This window comes from Electrona antarctica (genome assembly GCF_951216825.1).
Source record: "Electrona antarctica genome assembly, chromosome: 15".
Taxonomy (NCBI): Eukaryota; Metazoa; Chordata; class Actinopteri; order Myctophiformes; family Myctophidae; genus Electrona; species Electrona antarctica.
The window spans coordinates 16,581,660-16,601,900 of NC_136796.1; the positions used below are offsets into that span (position 1 = coordinate 16,581,660).

The 20,241-nt window shown below is 42.3% G+C and overlaps 2 protein-coding genes across 3 annotated transcripts; both read left to right on the forward strand.

Annotated features, from left to right (window-relative positions):
* The first annotated feature begins 1,261 nt into the window (after positions 1 to 1,261).
* On the forward strand, positions 1,262 to 6,477 carry LOC306938861 (uncharacterized protein). The gene is made up of 5 exons (XM_079523215.1): positions 1,262 to 1,474; positions 3,750 to 3,877; positions 4,966 to 5,262; positions 5,519 to 5,669; positions 5,941 to 6,477. The coding sequence occupies exons 1-5, from the start codon at positions 1,315 to 1,317 to the stop codon at positions 6,411 to 6,413; spliced, it is 1,209 nt and encodes a 402-aa protein (XP_079379341.1). The 5' UTR covers positions 1,262 to 1,314; the 3' UTR covers positions 6,414 to 6,477.
* Positions 6,478 to 8,643: 2,166 nt separating this feature from the next.
* On the forward strand, positions 8,644 to 13,530 carry LOC306939017 (uncharacterized protein). Of its 2 annotated transcripts, XR_013791814.1 has the most exons (3): positions 8,644 to 8,998; positions 9,599 to 11,574; positions 13,438 to 13,530. XR_013791814.1 is itself a non-coding variant. In XM_079523459.1 (2 exons), exons 1-2 carry the CDS (start codon positions 8,809 to 8,811, stop codon positions 10,315 to 10,317), a joined length of 909 nt encoding a protein of 302 aa, XP_079379585.1. In that variant the 5' UTR covers positions 8,644 to 8,808; the 3' UTR covers positions 10,318 to 13,327. The 2 variants fall into 2 exon arrangements, 1 of the variants encoding a protein (XP_079379585.1); XM_079523459.1 differs by lacking the exon at positions 13,438 to 13,530 and having other exon boundaries at positions 9,599 to 13,327.
* Positions 13,531 to 20,241: the final 6,711 nt, after the last annotated feature.

Genomic DNA, 20,241 nt, shown 5'->3' on the forward strand with positions numbered 1-20,241 from the left:
CAGCAGTAGAAGGTCTGCTGCTCGGAATCTTACACCTCTCCCGCTTAGCGGAGAGTGGGGTGTGGTAGAGGACATCTCCCTGAACGCGTGCGTATGTCACAACAGTTGCCTCGCGGAGCCGTCTTTTGTCCAGTGTCCACTCTGGGTCTGGAAACGGCACAATTTTTACATTTGACAGCAGTAGAAGGTCTGCTGCTCGGAATGTTACACCTCTCCCGCTTAGCGGAGAGTGGGGTGTGGTAGAGGACATCTCCCTGAACGCGTGCGTATGTCACAACAGTTGCCTCGCGGAGCCGTCTTTTGTCCAGTGTCCACTCTGGGTCTGGACACGGCACAATTTTTACATTTGACAGCAGTAGAAGGTCTGCTGCTCGGAATTTTACACCTCTCCCGCTTAGCGGAGAGTGGGGTGTGGTAGAGGACATCTCCCTGAACGCGTGCGTATGTCACAACCGTTGCCTCGCGGAGGCGTCTTTTGTCCAGTGTCCACTCTGGGTCTGGAAACGGCACAATTTTTACATTTGACAGCAGTAGAAGGTCTGCTGCTCGGAATTTTACACCTCTCCCGCTTATCGGAGAGTGGGGTGTGGTAGAGGACATCTCCCTGAACGCGTGTGTATGTCACAACAGTTGCCTCGCGGAGCCGTCTTTTGTCCAGTGTCCACTCTGGGTCTGGACACGGCACAATTTTTACATTTGACAGCAGTAGAAGGTCTGCTGCTCGGAATTTTACACCTCTCCCGCTTAGCGGAGAGTAGGGTGTGGTAGAGGACATCTCCCTGAACGCGTGCGTATGTCACAACAGTTGCCTCGCGGAGGCGTCTTTTGTCCAGTGTCCACTCTGGGTCTGGAAACGGCACAATTTTTACATTTGACAGCAGTAGAAGGTCTGCTGCTCGGAATTTTACACCTCTCCCGCTTAGCGGAGAGTGGGGTGTGGTAGATCTCCCTGAACGCGTGCATATGTCACAACAGTTGCCTTGCGGAGCCGTCTTTTGTCCAGTGTCCACTTTATAAAGTCCATGCACTCCAGTGAATAGCATTTATCCATTTAGATAACTTTTTTACGTTATTTAATTACTTATTTTTACACAGAAACATAATGTGTGTCTTATAGCATCATATAGGATCATTTAAATGCTTCATTTGTAGTTTTAATGTGCAAATGAATCTTTTTTTCAATACTCTAGAGGGTACTCTTATTTTGAAGAGATCGTCCACCGGAAGTCTTATATTTGCTCCCTTAGATTTGCCAAAAAACAGTGCCTGTGTTGTGGTTCCAAAAACAGACTCTTTACTGAGCCATCATCAGACATGGAGGAGGTAGAGACGTTAAGAGTGCTCGTCAATGAGCGTCTGTGCGCGGCAGCAGAGGAGATCTTAGCGCTGTTCGGTAGAACCATAGCCCAGTACCAGCAAGAGATCCACGAGCTGCGACACAAACACACTGAGCTGCCAATAAGTCCTTTATCAGGTCAGTAAACGATGGCACAAGTTAACACGAATGCTACACAATGTAGGGAACTGGACTGGTCTGTAGCTCAACTGCGACGCGTTGTTTTAGCTTTTAGATGATTTACAACACCGCGTCCTCGTACTACGGGGGATTTATGAATTGAATGAGCTTCAGTCCTCCGTTAATAATTGTTTACATTGAACCTGCGATATCAATATTTGCCGCTAGAGGTCGTCGGTGAGTCGAACACGCACTTTAAAAGGCGGACCACAGTTGAATGGATGTACACAGTTCAAGGAAAGTACAGGAGGTCAATACAAAATCTGCTAAATGATAAAACAAGAAAAAGCACTAATACTTGTTTACATCAGGGTCATCCATTTTCAATTCTGTTCTATGCATGAAAAAAAGAAATCATATACACGGTTAGAATAAAAGGAGAATAACATAACTAAGTATACATGTCACTGCACACTTACGCTATCTGAAAAAGAAAATGACTGGTTGTTTTGTGGGTGGATCCAATGTAGTTTTTTATTGAGCTCTTGTTTATAAAATAATAACCACAATATTAATCGGTGTTAATTTCATTAGATGGGTCTGGTCCACAAGATTCGATGCACCACCAAGATACCCATGTACCTGTCTAAATACATCCTTAATGTTAACGAAGTCCACACCCACAACACCAGAGGGAGTGCAACAAATCATGTGCAACCCAGATTCGGCACAAACAAGGGACTAAATTATTTTCGCTCCTATGCCACCAAAATGTGGAATGCCCTACCAACAGTCATTAAGACATGCGAATCCCTTGACTCCTTCAAAACCGCTCTCAAAGGGCACCTACGGACGGCTGCAATTCGAAACTGGCCCCCGTAAAATCACCTCACTGTTTCTGTTTGTTTTCCCTTTTTACCTCCTCTATGATGAATTCCTGTTCTTTTCTTTGCCTATATAGAAGTGTATATTTGTACGTCTCTAAATGTTTTGATGAATTGAACAAGGTGGACCCTCTTGTAAACAAGTGTAATGCTTCATTGGGTTGTCCACTCACAGTTAACAGTCTTTGTATTGAGTTGTGCTTGAAATGTACTGTAATTCTGCAAACTGTTATATTTCAATCAATCAAAGAGTCAAGGAAAGTGAAAATAAATAAATACAATAAACTATTTAAATGTACACTATCAGTGTTATTATCCAAAATAATCGTATTGTCTCCACCAGGCCGAAGGCATGGGGAGAAAGTATGTTTTGCACTCCGTCGGCCCGTGTGTGTGTGTGTGTGTGTGTGTGTGTGTGTCTGTCTGTCTGTCTGTCTGTCTGTCTGTCTGTCCGTCCGTCCGTCCGTGAGTGAATTACACCTACACATTTTATCCACACATCACGCACATCGGTATACACAATCTCTATAGTCATGTGATCAACACGGATCTGTCCGCTTCCCCATATTCCATCCCCATTGGCTAAGATTGCCTTCCAAAGTTTGCAGGATTGGTCCGTTTGGAACAAAATGCCTCAAATCTTAACGCAGCGTGCGATTTCTGTGTAATTATGCACACACATTCCCACTAGGCAGAGAAAGAAATGCCACGTAAACATTTTCAAATTAGCCTCATGGTGGTGCGATGTTATGGTACAGGCTAATTCCTGTTTTACCTATAACTGCACCGTTCTGTGTACAACTTTGTATGTGCACTCCTAGAGGCCAAGGAAAAACCTTTGACCTACATTTTTCACATCTGCCTGTTATAGCGCCACCATCAGGACGATTTTTGCAAAACACATGTCTTTATATTACTCGCACAGCTTTTATCCATATATCACGCAAATTGGTATACACTATCTCTATTCACCTTTTTCCTACAGCCCATAGTGCATTGCGTTTGTGTGTGCATAACTTCCTCTTTCTCTCGCTGTGTTGCCAGTTTTGCAAGAGAAACAAGTGGCCAGGTATATGAAAACAAGCACAAATGAATAGCTGATCTACAAGCTCACAGCGACACATTGTGAGGTTTTACATCCGTTATTTAAAAACACATTGAGAATAAAATGAAATATTTGGAATATTTTTAAAACATTTAAAAAAAACATAGATCTGTTAGATTTTTCATATACTACACATTTTGTCCAAACATCACAAATGCTGTTATCCTGGTGGAGACCTGTGCCCCGAGGGGCACTTTTTCTAGTTTGATACTGGGGACCCCCCTCCCCCCACCCTGACAAGCAATGTAGGAGTTACATTTAGTTTGACACCGTACTGACATATATGTTGTTCTTGTCCAATTAGCTGCCTGGATAAACAAACTATGTGATGATGAGGATGCTGATGATCCCCATCAGCCTCAGTGTGATGAAGATCAGCCACAGATAACGGATCACAGAGAGATCAAGCTAGAATGTGATGCAGATGTACAGGTGTGTGTTGGCATAAAAAAGTGATTTAGAAGGCATTTGTATAACCGACTTCAATTAGCCCTTCACTAAGTCCCTCCCCAACCCATCCTTGTCCAATAGGCACGTTAGCAGCGAAGAAAGCTTGACCTGCATAGCAACCGTTGCTAAACTATTTGGATTGGCATTGGACAATCGCTTTTTGTGGTGGGATTTAATGAAGGGCTAATTATTAATGGGTCATTGTTGGTACCTGTCATTCACAGTCACTTGTTTGTCCTGTGCATTTTTATTTTACAAAGCCTTAGCCTTCGATCAGGACTGTCATAGATGTATTTAATCGAGTGACTTGCTTTCATTTTATAATTCTATTATAGTCTTTGTCTCTAACCCCATAATAGTCACTTACTGGACATCTGTGCGCAAAGCCCGTACATCTCTGACCCTGTAGCCACGGATCTTGACTCGACATACAGAACCCTGTTTGCACTGTTACTGTATTAGACTATTTTTCAATATGTGTTTTCATTCATATATATGGGAGCACGCACGGGGACGGGGCACGTTCTGTGCTATGAGCTTGTAGATCTGCTATTTTTGACAATGCAAATGAATGTATATATTTAACGTGAACATTTTTTTACTAAAATCTTTGCTTCTGCGGGTCCCTGGCAGTAACAAGTTACTAGTAACGAAGAGTAGTGTAAGCCGCGGTATTACTCTGGCAAAACAGTAATATTATACCATATTACTTTGTAAAAATAAAAAAGTACATATTACTCAGGATTTGTTGGGTACCGTTTGAAAACATTTTATTTAAAAGGTCAAGAGAAACTGCTGCTTTATTTCATAGCCTTTTTGGCGGATTGGTGACTCTTCTTATTATTCAAAACAATTGGATTCAGTTTTAAAAGAAGCTGACTAAACAGATTGTGTTGCTGTAGGATCCCTTTTTTGTAATATAATATGTAATATAATATATTACTCTTGATTCCAAGTAATAAGTAATATAATATTACTTTTAATGATGTTTGATGCCAAAACAAAAAATATATACATCATTAACTATAATTACGTGTCAAACAAAACTGTCTGATCGTTCCCAACCCCAGATGTGTGGAACATCTCAACCATCCTCAGACATCCGTCTGGTATCTCCACAACCTTCTGAAGACACCGAGGACAGCGAGGATTACTCCCGAAACGCGGACGACAACCCACCCTGCGGACCGAGGAAGAGAAGAAAGGCGAAAACACAACCCGCGCCTGTCGGCGTGGCGTCAGAGAGCCCTGCACGCTCGGGGCAGGAAGAACAAGCGGAGACGTTGGGTCTCGTTTTGCCTTCGACTCGTTGCAGAGTTTGCGGAGAGTCGTTCCTGAAGAAACGCACATTTATGAGACATGTTCAGGTAGGGATGCCACGATACTGTGTGTCTGGGTGAGACATGACCTTTGACACGATCTAAATGAGACAAAATACAATCACCCCAATTGTATACGTTATATTGTATCAACATACAAAATTACATTTGATTAATTAAAAAGGTAACATATTGCTGCTTTAAGAGATAATCATATTCATAGTATCAATACTTTGGGAAAGAAATCAATTCAGATATTCAGTATCTACGTATTTGAAGAATACAATATGTTTTCACAACTCAGGTTCATTCTAGTGAGTGTGGTGTGTGTGGGAAACATCTGGACCTCACAGAGAGCTTAGATGTTCACCTCCAGGCGCACAGGACGTGTTACTTTTGTGGAAAACACTTTGAGGACATCATGGACCTGGAGAGGCACGTCAGGACACACACAGGTCAGTGTTGCCAAGTCTGCTTATCAGGCCCGGATCTAGCCCAAATTGTAGCCTAGCCAAGCTTTCTCATATGGGCCCCTTTTGGCCCTCAAAACATCGAGCCAGATGTCCCTGAGTAGCTAGAGAAAAGCTACATTTCTCCGGAAAATCTACATTTTTTTAAAATTCAAATTTATTTTATTCAAATCAATAATGTTTTATTCAAATCAATTATCGATTATTTTTGTATTCAAATCAATTAGTTTGATTAACTGTCACACCCTCTACACAGGTCAGAAGGCGCTGGACTGCTCAGTGTGTGGCAAAGGCTTCTCAAACCGCGAGGCGCTGGTGAAGCACATGGGCGCGCACAGCGGCGACGGGCACACCTTCCGCTGCGACGTCTGCAACCAGACGTTCACGCTCGGTGGGAACCTGAAGCAGCACATGAAGATCCACACTGGAGAGAGGCCGCACGGCTGCACCTTCTGCGGGAAGACCTTCCGGCTGCGCGCCACGCTGGCCCGCCATGTCAAGAGCCACACCGGAGAGAAGCCCCACAGTTGCGCGTACTGCGGTAAAGGCTTCATAGAGAAGGGGAACCTGAAGGTCCACATGCGCACGCACACCGGAGAGACGCCCTACAAGTGCTGCATGTGTGGCAAGAGGTTCAGACAGCTGTCGTGTTTCTATAAACACTCGTGTCACCAAGCAGCACAGAACGGGGACAGAGTTCTACCTTATTACACCAAAGATGACCAGTGACAATGCTGTGTCAATGCTAGTTTCATGCAGGGTTTCTGAATAGCTTTATGTAAGCTATGAGTTTGTGCTTGAAATGTACTGTAATTCTGCAAACTGTTAATAAATTCTTCAATCAAATCAATCAATGGCTTTAAAAATACATGAACAGTCTTAAATTCATGCTAAATGCGTCCCTCTTTTTGCTCTTCCAATTCCCGTTCTCAAAAAGTCTTAAACCCAACTTGCCTAAACCTGCAGAAACCCTGTTGTGAAACCACCCATTAACATATGTGTGGGAGAGGTTCAAATAGCAAACATGAGCACTGTCTTGGCTGTCATGATCATGACTCAAGACCCACTTGTGGGTCACGGACCAATCTCTGCACCATGGGGGATCAGGCTTTCTGTTCAGCTACTCCTCGGATGTGGAATGCCCTGCCTCACCACCTGAGAGCACCACAGTCTGTTGACGCTTTTAAAAGGGGACTAAAGACCTTTCTTTGCCTAGATGGACTTATTGTTGCCTGAGTTTTAGACTTTTTTGTATCTGTGCAGTAGACCATTGGTCAGATTATTTTCTTGCCTACTAAATCAGAAGTTCGCAAATGTTTTTCATGCCAAGAACCCCCAAATTCATGTATTTGGCTGCGGACCGCCAGGTGAAAATGTTTAGTGCCAGGAGTGGGCTATCTAAAATAGCAGATGTACAAGCTTGTAGCATGGCACAAAGTGACGTGCTGTTGGTAACTGGTCTGATGCAGGTATATTCTCTGTTTGATCTTCATTCCACCTTGTAAAATCACCCTAATCATTTGCTACATTTGAAAGATAATTGGCCAGTCTAGGAGTGATCAGTTATTTTCAAATCTAGCTGTCTAGCAGTTACATGCCGGTTATGGTTAAAACAGCAACATACATTTTCAGTTTATACTCATTATTCAATTCAATTCAAAGGGCTTGAGAAAAGATTGCCAAAGCAAAAAGTGGAACAATACAATTAAAACAAAATGTTTGTACAATTGAAAGTCAATCTCCAATAAATCAATTTAATCTGAGGACAACCTAGAGAGAGAGAGAGTACCAAGATCAGGACTAGCAGGACTAATCTGTAGTCCGAGAGAGTATATTAATGCCTTAACCAACATGCTTAGTGGTTACAATGGTATTTCCAATGTCCATAAGTTTTACTTATAGCCTACTCCACTACAACTATTAAAGAGACAAATATTGTATACTTTTGAATACACTGCAATTATTTGAAAACTTTAGTTACTACTACTAGTACTTTGTAGATTTTGATTATTATTACAAAACATACATTTGCCACCCTATATAAATGTACAAACTCACAATGGGACGTTGTGAGCTTGTAGATCTGCCAAGGATTTTTTTTTAATGCATTTTAGTCATGTCTAGCAGTCTGCCTGCTCTTCTACTGAGACATCTACAGTATATTCTATGCTATGGTCTGGGAGGACACCTACTGGTTGACAAGTGGTACTGCATTAAGGTCAAAGTACTATTTATCTGGGGAACCGAGTCAAATAAATGTATTGCATGATTTCCCTCACATCCTACAGTTCATGGACTTGAATCCATGAATGCAATAATGGGGTGAAATTAAATGAAATGAAATTATTACTATATTTACCCAGGGTATCTGGGCTAAGCTCAAGAACTTGTTTCCAGCCAGGCCCTGCTCATAGAACATTTCATCTTAGTGGTTCAATGCCTTGTTCAAGGGCACTTCAGCGGTGGTAATTTGAACGTGTCGGACCGCTGATTCGAACTGGCGACCTTCCGATATCAAGACCGCTCCGCAATCCGTTCGGCCACCGCTGGTGAGCAATCGATGGGGGAAAAAAACATTTGATGACATTAAATGGAACTCAATTTGAAACAAAAAAAAACATCCTTAATATTTATTGGCTGCATCACATGACGAAGTAAAATACCAGAACAAAACAATAGAGCACGCACACCCACAGACCACTAACTAAACGTCAGGGCCGAGGTAAATAAAATAAAAAATAATAAAAGGTCCGCACTGGAATAAGCTCCAAAGCTTAACATTTATTTAAGGTATACTAGTCCACTGTATACACCACCTTGATTCGACTAAATGATACCTGTATGTATATATGTATAATCAATGATTATACATACAGTCCAATCCAACATATCAGCCTTCCGTTCCAACAGGGGGCGGTGTAGCACAGTCACTCATTCCATTCCAGCCAGAATGAAAACACGTTGACGCGGAAGTCAAAACAAAACTACACCAACAATTGGTCAACAACAGCTGCAGCAGCATCAACCACGGTGTTTGGGAGTTTTTAAACGTTTTAAGTTTTCCATAATTTTAAGGTTTATATATATTTTTTGCGCTTGTGTATTGTTGCAAAAAACGAGAACAATGTCTGAAATCGACATGCTGAGGCTGCTGATCAACGAGCGTCTGACGGCGGCGGCGGAGGAGATCTTCTCGGTGTTCGGCAGAGCCATCAGTGACCTGGAGGAGAAGCTTAACCTGAAGAGCATGGAGGTGGAGAGACAGAGGAGACTGCTGGACCTCAGCATGACGCCCTGCGTGAAGATGGAGCCAGGTGACACTGACACACAACACAACACATAATAATGCTACTGAAATGGAAATATTTTTTGTGTTGTCTTATTTCCTTGTACTTAATATGGTCTTGACTCTTTTTTATTGTTAATAAATTCAAGTTGTATGTAATGTAAACAGTCAGTGAGGTTCTCTTATAAGGCACAGCTTTCTGTCATCTATCCCAGGAAAGATTGAACTAGGTGTGTGTGTGTGTGTGTGTGTGTGTGTGTGTGTGTGTGTGTGTGTGTGTGTGAGAGAGAGAGAATGAGTAGCTACATAAATCAAAATGTGAATTATTCAGTAAATGTAGCTTTTATCTGATGCTGTGTGTGTGTGTGTGTGTGTGTGTGTGTATACACAATCAAATAAATCACATCACATCAATATGTCCAACATGGAGATAAGTAGTACAAAACTCTGATGCTACTCCGGGATTTGGAGTCCCTATTGGCAGGGCCATGTAATGTGCTTTCTCAGAATACCTAAAAGCAGATCCAATTCATCGCCAAATCAAAATATAAATATATTGCTAATTTTATATTCAATAATGATCCTGAACGGTCCTGAACTGAACTCTATAGTTCTTTGTGCTACACAGATCTTTCTCTGATTCAGGAGAGCAGCTCCACGGTCTATAGTCTGGAGGCACCAGAACTCCCAGAGGAACTTCAACACGTCAAAGAGGAACCCGAGGAGATGTGGAGCGCAGAGGAGCGAGGGGAAGGAGCGACGGACACCGATCATGTCATCACTTCGGACAAACACCCTGAAGAACCAAACCCGCCACCGCCGCTAACCATGCACGAGCAGCACGAGACCCCGAACGGTTTGGATTGTGAGCCCGGCACGTCGTCATCGACACGAGCGCACGCGATGCTGCTTCCGAGCAGTCTGGTCACATCTCTGCACGCCGGGAAATGCAGAACGTCGCGTTCCGGACTTCCCGCCAACCCGCCCTACGTTTGCAGTGTGTGCGGAAAAGCATTCAGCCAGCGGATGTACTGGGCGGCGCACGTTCGTCTCCACCGGGGGTCCCTCAGGGACCGCGGCGACAACAAGTCGTTCCGCGGCGGGGACAACAAGTCGTTCCGCTGCGACATCTGCGGCAAGTGGCTGACCCGACTCGACGGCCTGGAGAAGCACCTGCGGGTGCACACCGGAGAGAAGCCCTACGGCTGTCACCTGTGCGGCAAGAGGTTCAGCGACAACTCCAACTACAAGAGACACATCCGCAGGCACGGCGGGGGGGCCCGAGGAGATGCGGCGATGGCCGACACGTCCACAGACATGCTGGGGGTCCTCCAGGACACACAGTGATATCTGACCACAGGCCAAAACATCCGACACTCACTTCATGGTTCTCTTACAACATGAAGTTCAGCAGATGTTGCTATTTCGGCTGCAGGAACATTAACTCTCAATAGAAGTGAATGAGGTTTTTGGCCGGAGTTTACCGTAGTAAACATTTTCATGAACACTTTGTTTTCAATCGCTAGTGATTTAAAGTCTGCTTTAAATCATCATGATATGTGTTTAGTAAATTATGGTCCCATTTATTTTTGTAATTAATGTTTCTACTACGGGCTTCTACCGAGTGAAGACCCGCACTTGCTGCGGTTGCAAACTTGCAGACGATAACAGTCGTTTCCCGGTCGCATTTCGGGCCCGGAAGTTCAATGGCTTCAAAACCGATTGACACAGATACACACACTAGGGGGGGGGGTCCCAGGGGTTCTGAATAGGCATGGGATAGAGCTCAAACCCAAGTCCATTACAAACTCGATAACCAATTTATCGAGTACCAATAAGATTTGGAATTTTCAAGCCTGTTAGTGGCCCATGATGTCTTGTCTAAACAATCAACGTGATCAAGAAATAAATATAATCTTCCACGCCAGCACAAACATACCAGTCTAAAAGTGTATTGATACCTGCCAACCAGTGCTGCCAAGTTAAACAAAATTACGCTTTTAAAGTGACTACACACATTAACCAGTATTATTCTGCAAGTGATATTTTTTTGTTAAATAAATATGCATTTTCTGTTTATAAAGAATGGAGATTTTATCGTAATTATTACAGTACTATTCATAATATAAAGCCATTTAACGCTTATTGCACATTAATGAGTCGTTGATTTAATGATAGGCAAAACACATTTTTCAATTTTATCATCTTCATTTAATTTTAGATGGTGGTCAGCAAGATACCAGTTCTGGCGTCTGACGTCTTTCCACAAAATATTAGAAAACGCTCAATAGTGGGCTCGATAAAAGCACGATCGATACGGTGCTCATTTTAATTTATCAATACAAATGAACGAGCTCCATCCCTCGTCCTGAAGAGACGCAGGGATGTGGGACATTCTACCACCTGCTGTACCTGCCCTGTTCTCTCCTGTCATGTTCTGTAGAGCCAGACCGATGATGTTCCGTCCGATGCTACTCCCGATTTTGGAGAGTCCTAGACCAGTGGTTTCCGGGGACCCCCAGGTGGCCCTGGAGGGGGGTTCCAGGGAGGTCCCCAGCAAAATGAGCAACAGTTTAATGTCATTGCAATTTCAGCACCTAGAAGGTATTAACCCATTAAAATCGGGGCAAGCAATCTGTCATTTTAGCGGGGCAAAATCTGCTATTTTTGGAATGTTTTGCAAATCTTTTTTTTTTTTTTACTTGAAAACTCTTAACTCAAATATTTGCTTCTGGGGGTCCCTGGAACATGATATTTTGAGACGGGGGTCGGCTGCCAAATACATGTAATTTTGGCGGTCCTTGACATGAAAATGTTTGAAATCGACCTCAGGTCTTAATGTGTTAACCCAATGAGCGAATGTATAAGAATGAAAATTCAGATCATATTGGTTTCACTCTCTGCGCACCTACAGTACAGGCTACAGTATAGACAGCCAGGGTCCCTGACACAAAATCCTTTCAAGCAGGGGTCCACAGCTTTACATGCGTTAATTTGGGGGTCCTTGTCGACATGAAAATGTGTGAGAATGAAATTATTACATAATTGCAAAGTTGCAATTATTTCAGATAATCGCAATTATTTTTGCATACGTAATTGTTTTCATATTGAAAAATGTTTATACATTTTCCAAAAATAGCAGAAATCTAAAGCTTGACGCGTTGTAAACGTGTACATATGCTCTTTCCATTATTTAATTTTCTTTACGAATAAAATGATTAAATATGTCAGTAATTTGTGATTACGAAGCCTAAATGGCAAACGGAAACATGTTCCAATGTTTAATGCCAAAAACACAATTAAATTGTTGATCACAATTTTCTGTGTACCAATTAATCGTCAACTTAAATTTTGTAATTGAGAATCACTGTCCTACATCTAGAGTTTCCAAACCATTCAGGCCACGACCCCGCAAAATAATCATATTTTAACATATTTGACATGCACTTGGAATTGTAGGAGTTGAGGTATTTCATCTAGTTTGACTCCATTCCATAGATAAATATTGTGAAAATTGTCGGGTTGTGAGCTTGTAGATCGGCTATTTTCACAATGTCTGCCTCTTTCTTAAGTTATATTTAACAATTTGGCAAATTTGGTATTAAAAAAGGTCTTAAAAAATATTCAATTATAAACTTAGAAATGTGCAGATAGGCTGTATACACTTATACTGTATGTTGGTGTTGCACATTAAACTAATCAATCATCTGGAACTTGTGTCGATTTTCAGGTGGACATTTTTTGAAAATAAAAAAATATATATTTATTTAACTAATTAACACTTTAAGCCAGTGGTTTCTAAACATTTTCATGTCAAGGACCCCCAAATTGACACTTATTAACCTGTGGACCCCCATTTGGAAACATACGGCAGGGACCACCCATAAGAGAAGATTATTTACGGCTCTAGCAGTGATTCTCAACCATTTCGGGACCCCCAGTTTGATATGAATTAGGCTACGGACCCCCATTTAATCTCTGGGACGCCAATTTATATTGTAAAATCACGGTTTAACTGTCTCTGAGAGTGTACAAATGGACCTGTTAGGGTCTCAGAGTTACAGACCCATGGGGTCCATTTGGTTCTTTACTATCCATTTAGCTGGGGACCCCCTGGAACTCCCTCAAGGACCCCTGGGGGTCCCCGGACCCCACATTGGGAACCACTGCTTTAAGCAACCATGCATACATGTCATGAGTCTTTTTTCCCAGCAGGGGACAGCAGAGTCCAGGTTCATTGTTCTATTCATTACACTGTCGGACTGAAATATTTACCTGCTTGTTCTTTTAATAATGTTTGGTTTTTGTTTAGTTTTTATCTATGCTGGAAAAAGTTGGGTTTTAAAAAAAAAGGAAAATATTTGTTTTACATTGAACATTTTGATATATTTCTCAATAAATAATTACCCTGGTTCAAAGTCCACTACTGTTCTTCCCACTTTATTTATTTATAAATGTATTCCGTAGGGAGAACAGGCCATCCGCAGTAGTCCTACCAGGCTACCACCGATGCAGCAGAGAGAGCTGGGTCACCTGGAGGAGGGCGTATGATGTTGAAAGACCCGAAACGTCCAATGATTCTGAAGATGTGTCCAGACTAGGCATCAGTAGATGAATGTACACAGTCACAGAGCGTAAGCAATGTTTTACAAACAAAAATGCTCTGTGACTCAAAGACATCACCTAGGTGAGTAAACGATAAACAAAATAACTTATTGGAAAAAGTAACTGGATGATTAATTCATGTCTTCAAAATGTTGATGAATTCAAACGTATAGCAAAAAACTTGTGCATTGTTGTTCATCAACAGAACTGATTTAGAACTGAATGAGGCAACTTTGAAATAAATCTCACTGGGCTAGGCTAGTAGCTTGTAGTGGAATCATAGACTGGCTAATAAGCCAGACCGAATCAGCCGTTGGCAAAAAAAAAATTGCCTGCCGGCGGATTACGGTCTGGAGAGGCTCAATTGTACGCCCATTTCCTACACCAGAGAACTGGGGACACGGTATGCAATATGGGCGGGCTTTGGTACAGTGACGTTCAATGCTTGAGACCTTTGACTGACAGTAGCTCTGACCAATTGCGTCAAAGAGAAAATGTTTGAACCCGCCCCCCGGGAAACAAGATCCATACACAGCATCTCCAGACTCAAATACCACACGACAGTGTGATTTGAGTCTGGCTTATTAGCCAGGCTAGTGGAATCAGACCCTGAAAGTTGTAATCTGAAACCTGCCTATTATATAGAGGGTATGCGCGTGACATCATCATCAAACCAGGAAGTTATGCAGGAACGCCTACTGAGTGGCAAAAAACTACTTTCTGGCCTTGACAGCCCATACATCCAAACAGAAAAGTCCTATCTGATTGCATTAAACAACGTTAAACAATGTTAAACTCACTTTGCATGTTCCTTTGCCACTCGATTTGCCACTCACTTTAAGCATGCGCATACCCTCTATACAGTGGCATAAATTTACCTTTTTCAGCATGGGTTTTCAGATCAAAGGGGCTTTTCCACGTCCACTGCCCAATGTGCACGTGTGTGCGGGCACAACAGCATCAGGAGCTCAGCGTTTTTCAGCTCCTGATTTTGTGTTTCCCCATATTTAACTTGCTAACAAGCTCAATCTCTTTCATTTCCTGGCTAAAAAATAAAATACATTCTCTCCAGCCCCCTTGCGGTGAAATCCTGCGTATGGGTTTTCATAACCGAGCAACCCTAGACCACTGTGCCTATGATCTGCATACCTGCGTGCGTGCATGCATCTCTCTCTCTCTCTCTCTCTCTCTCTCTCTCTCTCTCTCTCTCTCTCTCTCTCTCTCTCTCTCTCACACACACACACACACACACACACACACACACACACACATATCCATCGACGGTGACATTGAGGGCATTCATTAACATTTGTGGGTATTAAATGTCGTGTCATTCTCTCTTTGATGTAGCAGAGCTCTGATTAAAAAAGCACGTAGGTCCTACGTCTCTCCACACTGACATTTCCACTCCTACGTCCAACCTGTTACATAGAGATAATGAAACCAATCTACTGCTCTTTGTTCAGCACACGTGCATAGTGCATAGGCTACACACAGTTTAAAATAGACTCATTATCAAAGTGTATTTCATGTATCTACATCAGACAGACCTCAACCTTCAGCTCAACCTTTAATCACACGCGCACGCACGCACGCACGCACGCACGCACGCACGCGCACACACACACACACCATGATGTTAGAGGGAAACATGTGTAGTGATGCGCAGGAGTGGGGATTGAACCCCAGTCTCCCACTTGCTAGACCAACGCACAACCTGTCATGCCGATAGGGCTGAGCCCGATTGGCAGGCTTCAAATTGTCTTGCTCAAGGACACTTCGTCACTGACTCAGGTGGAGCCGGAGATCGAACAAGCAACCTTCCGATTCCCGAGTGGGCCACACACCATGTGCGGCCTACACAACTTGTCCGACAACGTGTCCGATTGAATAGACCCAACAATAAATTAGCATACCAAATAGAACATAAAACGATCAAGATATATGCACAAAAGTAGCATAAGTATGTACAAGAGGTTAAACATAAGGTGTTAAAGTGGTGAGACATGAGGTCCACATAGCAGCAGGCATGTAATGACTACTAGACATAAGGTGCAAAATAAAAAAAACAGGGAAAATACTTCACAGGTTAAATAGTAAATACATAAGTAAAATCCACAGGAATTGAGCAAGGGTTCCAAAACCTTTCAGGCCGTGACCGCCCAAAAAAATCATATTTAAACTGGAGACAAGCACTAGACATTACATTTAGTTTTCACGGTTCCACAGATAAATACTGTGAATTTGCCTCACAGTGCGAGATGTTGTAAGGTTGCAGATCGGCTATTTTCACAATGTTTGCCTCTTTCTTACATAATATTTGACAATTTGGGCAATTTGGTATTAAAAAGGTCTTACCGACCTTTAGTCCTTAAAGTGTCACTGAAATGTGCAGATGTTGGGGGTGCATGTGTTTGGTCTGACGTACTAACAGTCCGACAGGCATTAGTCCGACACCCTACCCCAAACCCTAACTCTTAACCTAACCTCACAGGAAGCCACGGGTTAGTTTTAACCTGACACCGGTTAGTTTTAACCTGCCACGCATGTCGGGAGCCACGGGTTAGTTTTAACCTGCCACGCATGCAAGTTTTAACCAGCCACGGGTTAGTTGTAACCAGCCACCCATGTCGGGAGCCACGGTGTTACATCAGACTAATGCGTGTCTCACTGTTAGTATGTCTAACCGACGTATAGTATGTTGGTGTGTTTACTATTGAAGTGAGGAAACAATGTTGCACATGAAGCAAATTATTTGGGGACCTGCGGTTTGGGAACCACTGCAATAGAAGGCATGCAATCTCAGCTTTTCGAGTAGGATGTCAGATCTCTGGTCAAGATGTGTGTCAGTTAACAGGACCAATTGGGAGGGTTGTTGTAGAGAGAGTGTGTGTGTGTGTGTGTGTGTGTGTGTGTGTGTGTGTGTGTGTGTGTGTGTGTGTGTGTGTGTGTGTGTGTGTGTGTGTGTGTGTGTGTGTGTGTGTGTGTGTGTGTGTGTGTGTGTGTGTGTGTGTGTGTGTGTGTGTGTGTGTGTGTGTGTGTGTGTGTGTGTGTTTCTTTTTCTTCCTATAAATCAGTGCTATTGAACAGTATGAACACCCTTTACATCTGTGTATTGGTTAAAAAAATGGAACCAGTGAAAAGTATTAAAAAGCGCTTCAACAAAAACCTCCTAACTCCACTTGAGCTGGATTTTCATTTCCTGAAAAATGAACATTTTGGAGTTGTGTTCTTCCAGACAGCAGAGATTTACTTACTTGAGGTATTGTACTTTCCTTGAGTGTAATTCCAATACTTTTACCTCTACTCCACTACATCCCAGATCCAAATATTGTACTTTTATTCAGCTACATTTATTTGAAAACCTTAGTTATGGGTTAGCCTGTAGATTTTGATTATTATTACATACATCAACCACTTCATTTTGGCCATTTGAAAATAACCGATCTACAAACTCGCAATGTGTTTGTATACATTTGGAAACTTGACACGGGACATTCTGCACAATGACTGCTTATTTTTCAAAATACTTTTGTAATTTTACTCAAGCACATTTTGAATTCTGGACTTTTACTTACAGAGTAAGTTGCAGTATTGATTATTTTAGTATTGATTTATTTTAGCCTAAAACATGTGAGTACTATTTCCACCACTGCTTGCCTGGAATGCCCTGTATGGGATGAGGAGAGTGTGTCCGTATAGCTATAGTGGAGTCAGTGCTGCTGTATGCGTGGGGCCGAGATAAGAGGTACAAATTAACTCTAGGGTATGTTGGAACATTCTCAATGGTTCATTTATTTACACCAAAACAACCTTGTGCTGTTTGCTTTATACATGTTGCACTGCTGTCCACAAGCATGCATTTAAATATGACCTTCTGAAAGGAGACAGGTAGGAAAATATAACTAATGTCCTGACAGACCAGATATTTAAAACATACACACACACACACACACACACACACACACACACACACACACACACACACACACACACCACACAGTGGTGGAAAGAAATACTCAATTGTTTACTTAAGTAAAAGTATCAATTCTGTAAAGTAAAAGTCTGGAACAAAAGTATTGGCATCAAAATGTACTTAAGTGCCAGAAGTAGTCACTATGCAGAATGTCCCATTTCAAATGTATGAAAATATTTAGAAAATAGCAGATCTACAAGATCACAATGCGTCGCATTGCGACACATAATTGTGACACTATTTTCAAATGGCCAAAATGTATAAAGGGCTGAAGTGTTTAATGTTTTGTAATAATAATCAAAGTAACTAGTAACTAAAGTTTTCAAATAAATGTAGTGGAGTAAAAGCTACAATAGGGTATTTGCCTCTGAGATGTAGTGTAGTAGAAGAAAAGTATTGGAAATCGAAAATACTCAAGTAAAGTATAATTAAATTAATGAAATACCTCAAAACTTCTAGTAGGCTAAATGTAATTAGTTACTTTCCACCACTGCACACACACACACACACACACACACACACACACACACACACACACACACACACACACACACACACACACACACACACACTCAATGACTTCCATTCCCCTCAAACTTAATACTTAAACCTTGAAAGTGGTGGCACTTTCACTTAATAAGATTCTGTGTGTGTGTGTGTGTGTGTGTGTGTGTGTGTGTGTGTGTGTGTGTGTGTGTGTGTGTGTGTGTGTGTGTGTGTGTGTGTGTGTGTGTGTGTGTGTGTGTGTGTGCGTGCGTGCGTGCGTGCGTGCGTGCGTGCGTGCGTGCGTGCGTGCGTGCGTGCGTGCGTGCGTGCGTGCGTGCGTGCGTGCGTGCGTGCGTGCGTCACTGTTGGAAAAAGTACTCAAAAGTTTTACTTAAGTAAAAGTATACTATCAATACTGCAACATAACTCAAAATGTACTTGAGTAAAATTACAAAAGTATTGGCATCGAAATGTAGGTCTGTACTTAAAGCACTCATTTAGTCCAGGGGCCGAGCCAGACCATACCATTAATATATTTAAAATAAAACCATAGCACCACCATTATCCTTTTCATGTTGCGCACCCCCTAGAAGGCGCTCGCGCACCACAAGGGGTGCATGCACCACAGTTTGGTAACCACTGCGTAACGCTATAATGGTACAGTTTGAACAACCATGGTTGTTTTAACCCTGCTTTTAAATGATGATGATTGGTTTACTTTGGTCAAACGTCATATTGAACCATGAACAAAATATGATTTCCGTGATATACATCATACATGTGTAGCCTACATAATTATCCAACCACTTCACACAATATATTATAATATTCATACAATAATTTCAGCTGGGTTGAGTGTGTGTGTGTGTGCGTGCGTGCGTGCGTGCGTGCGTGCGTGCGTGCATGCGTGCGTGCGTGTGTGCGTGAGAGAGAGAGAACAGAGAGCAGCGTGTGTGTGTGTGTGTGTGCGTGTGTGCGTGTGCGTGCATGCGCGTGCATGCGTGCGTGTGTGACATAGATAACCTATGCAATATGAATGAGTTGACAGCTACATAAATCAAAATGTGAATTATTCGGTAAATGTAGCTTTTATCTTTTATCTTCATGTGCTGTATAATCTGACACACAAAACAAGGCAATGTGAAAAAAAACTATACATTGCAAATATGAATACAAAATGGGGAAGGTTAGAGTATTATTGTTGTTGTTAGTTAGTTCTAATAATAATACTACTATCTACTAATACCAATCCTAATACTAACCTTAACCCCAGCTGCTTCAGTATGCCTTGAAATGAGGAATTGTGTTGGACACTCGAGTGGTGCAGTGGTCTGTGGCCTGCCCGCCACTGCGGAGGTTGTGGGTTTGATTCCACCTGTGTTCGGGGGAAGGGAAGCCAGGCAGGGAGGGTCATAATTGTCGCTAAATGTAATCCTATGGACTGAGGGCGGCACTTGTTAGCAGGGAGTGTTGGGCGGGATGTGTATAGGACGAAGTGAAGGCTCTATATGACTGCAGTCACATCCATTCAAATCTGATTCAAATGTGATTTATTTCTCAAATCTGATCTTTTGGCCCGACCATTCAAACTGCATTTGCAAGTGACCAGATCGGATCTGTCACAGATCTGTCTGTTCAGACCAATCTGAGAATCCCATCGGCAAATAAAGGAAAAACAGCGCCCCCTGTTTTTCCTTGAGTCAACAGTCTGTCTTCAGTGTCTTGACGTGAGTCTGTCTTGAGAGACTAGTTCAGACTGGCAGCCAAATCCAGCCTGAATCAGATCTGTGCCATATCCAGATTGGAATCTGATTTGTTTAAATAAGTCTGAACACAGACAAGTCACATACAAGTTACATGGAATCCGATTTAGATCAGGTTGTTTGGACTGAGACAGATCTCCTGAAATCAGATTTGAAACCACCTCTGAATGTGGCTTAAGTCACATTGGAAACTAGAAAAAGTGCCCTTCTGGGCACAGGTCTCCACCAGGAGGATAGGACTGTGTGAGATGTTTGGCAAAAGGTTTAGGAGTAATTTTGTGTTTTTTTGTTTGTTTGTTTTTTGCAACAATTTTCTTCATTTTGTTGAGGAAATGCAGAGCCAGATCACTCATAGCATCTCTGAGGATAGAATTCTGGATGAGCAGGACATGTGCAGCATTTTGAACGAAACGGGCCACTCCTGAAAACTTTGAAAGGCAA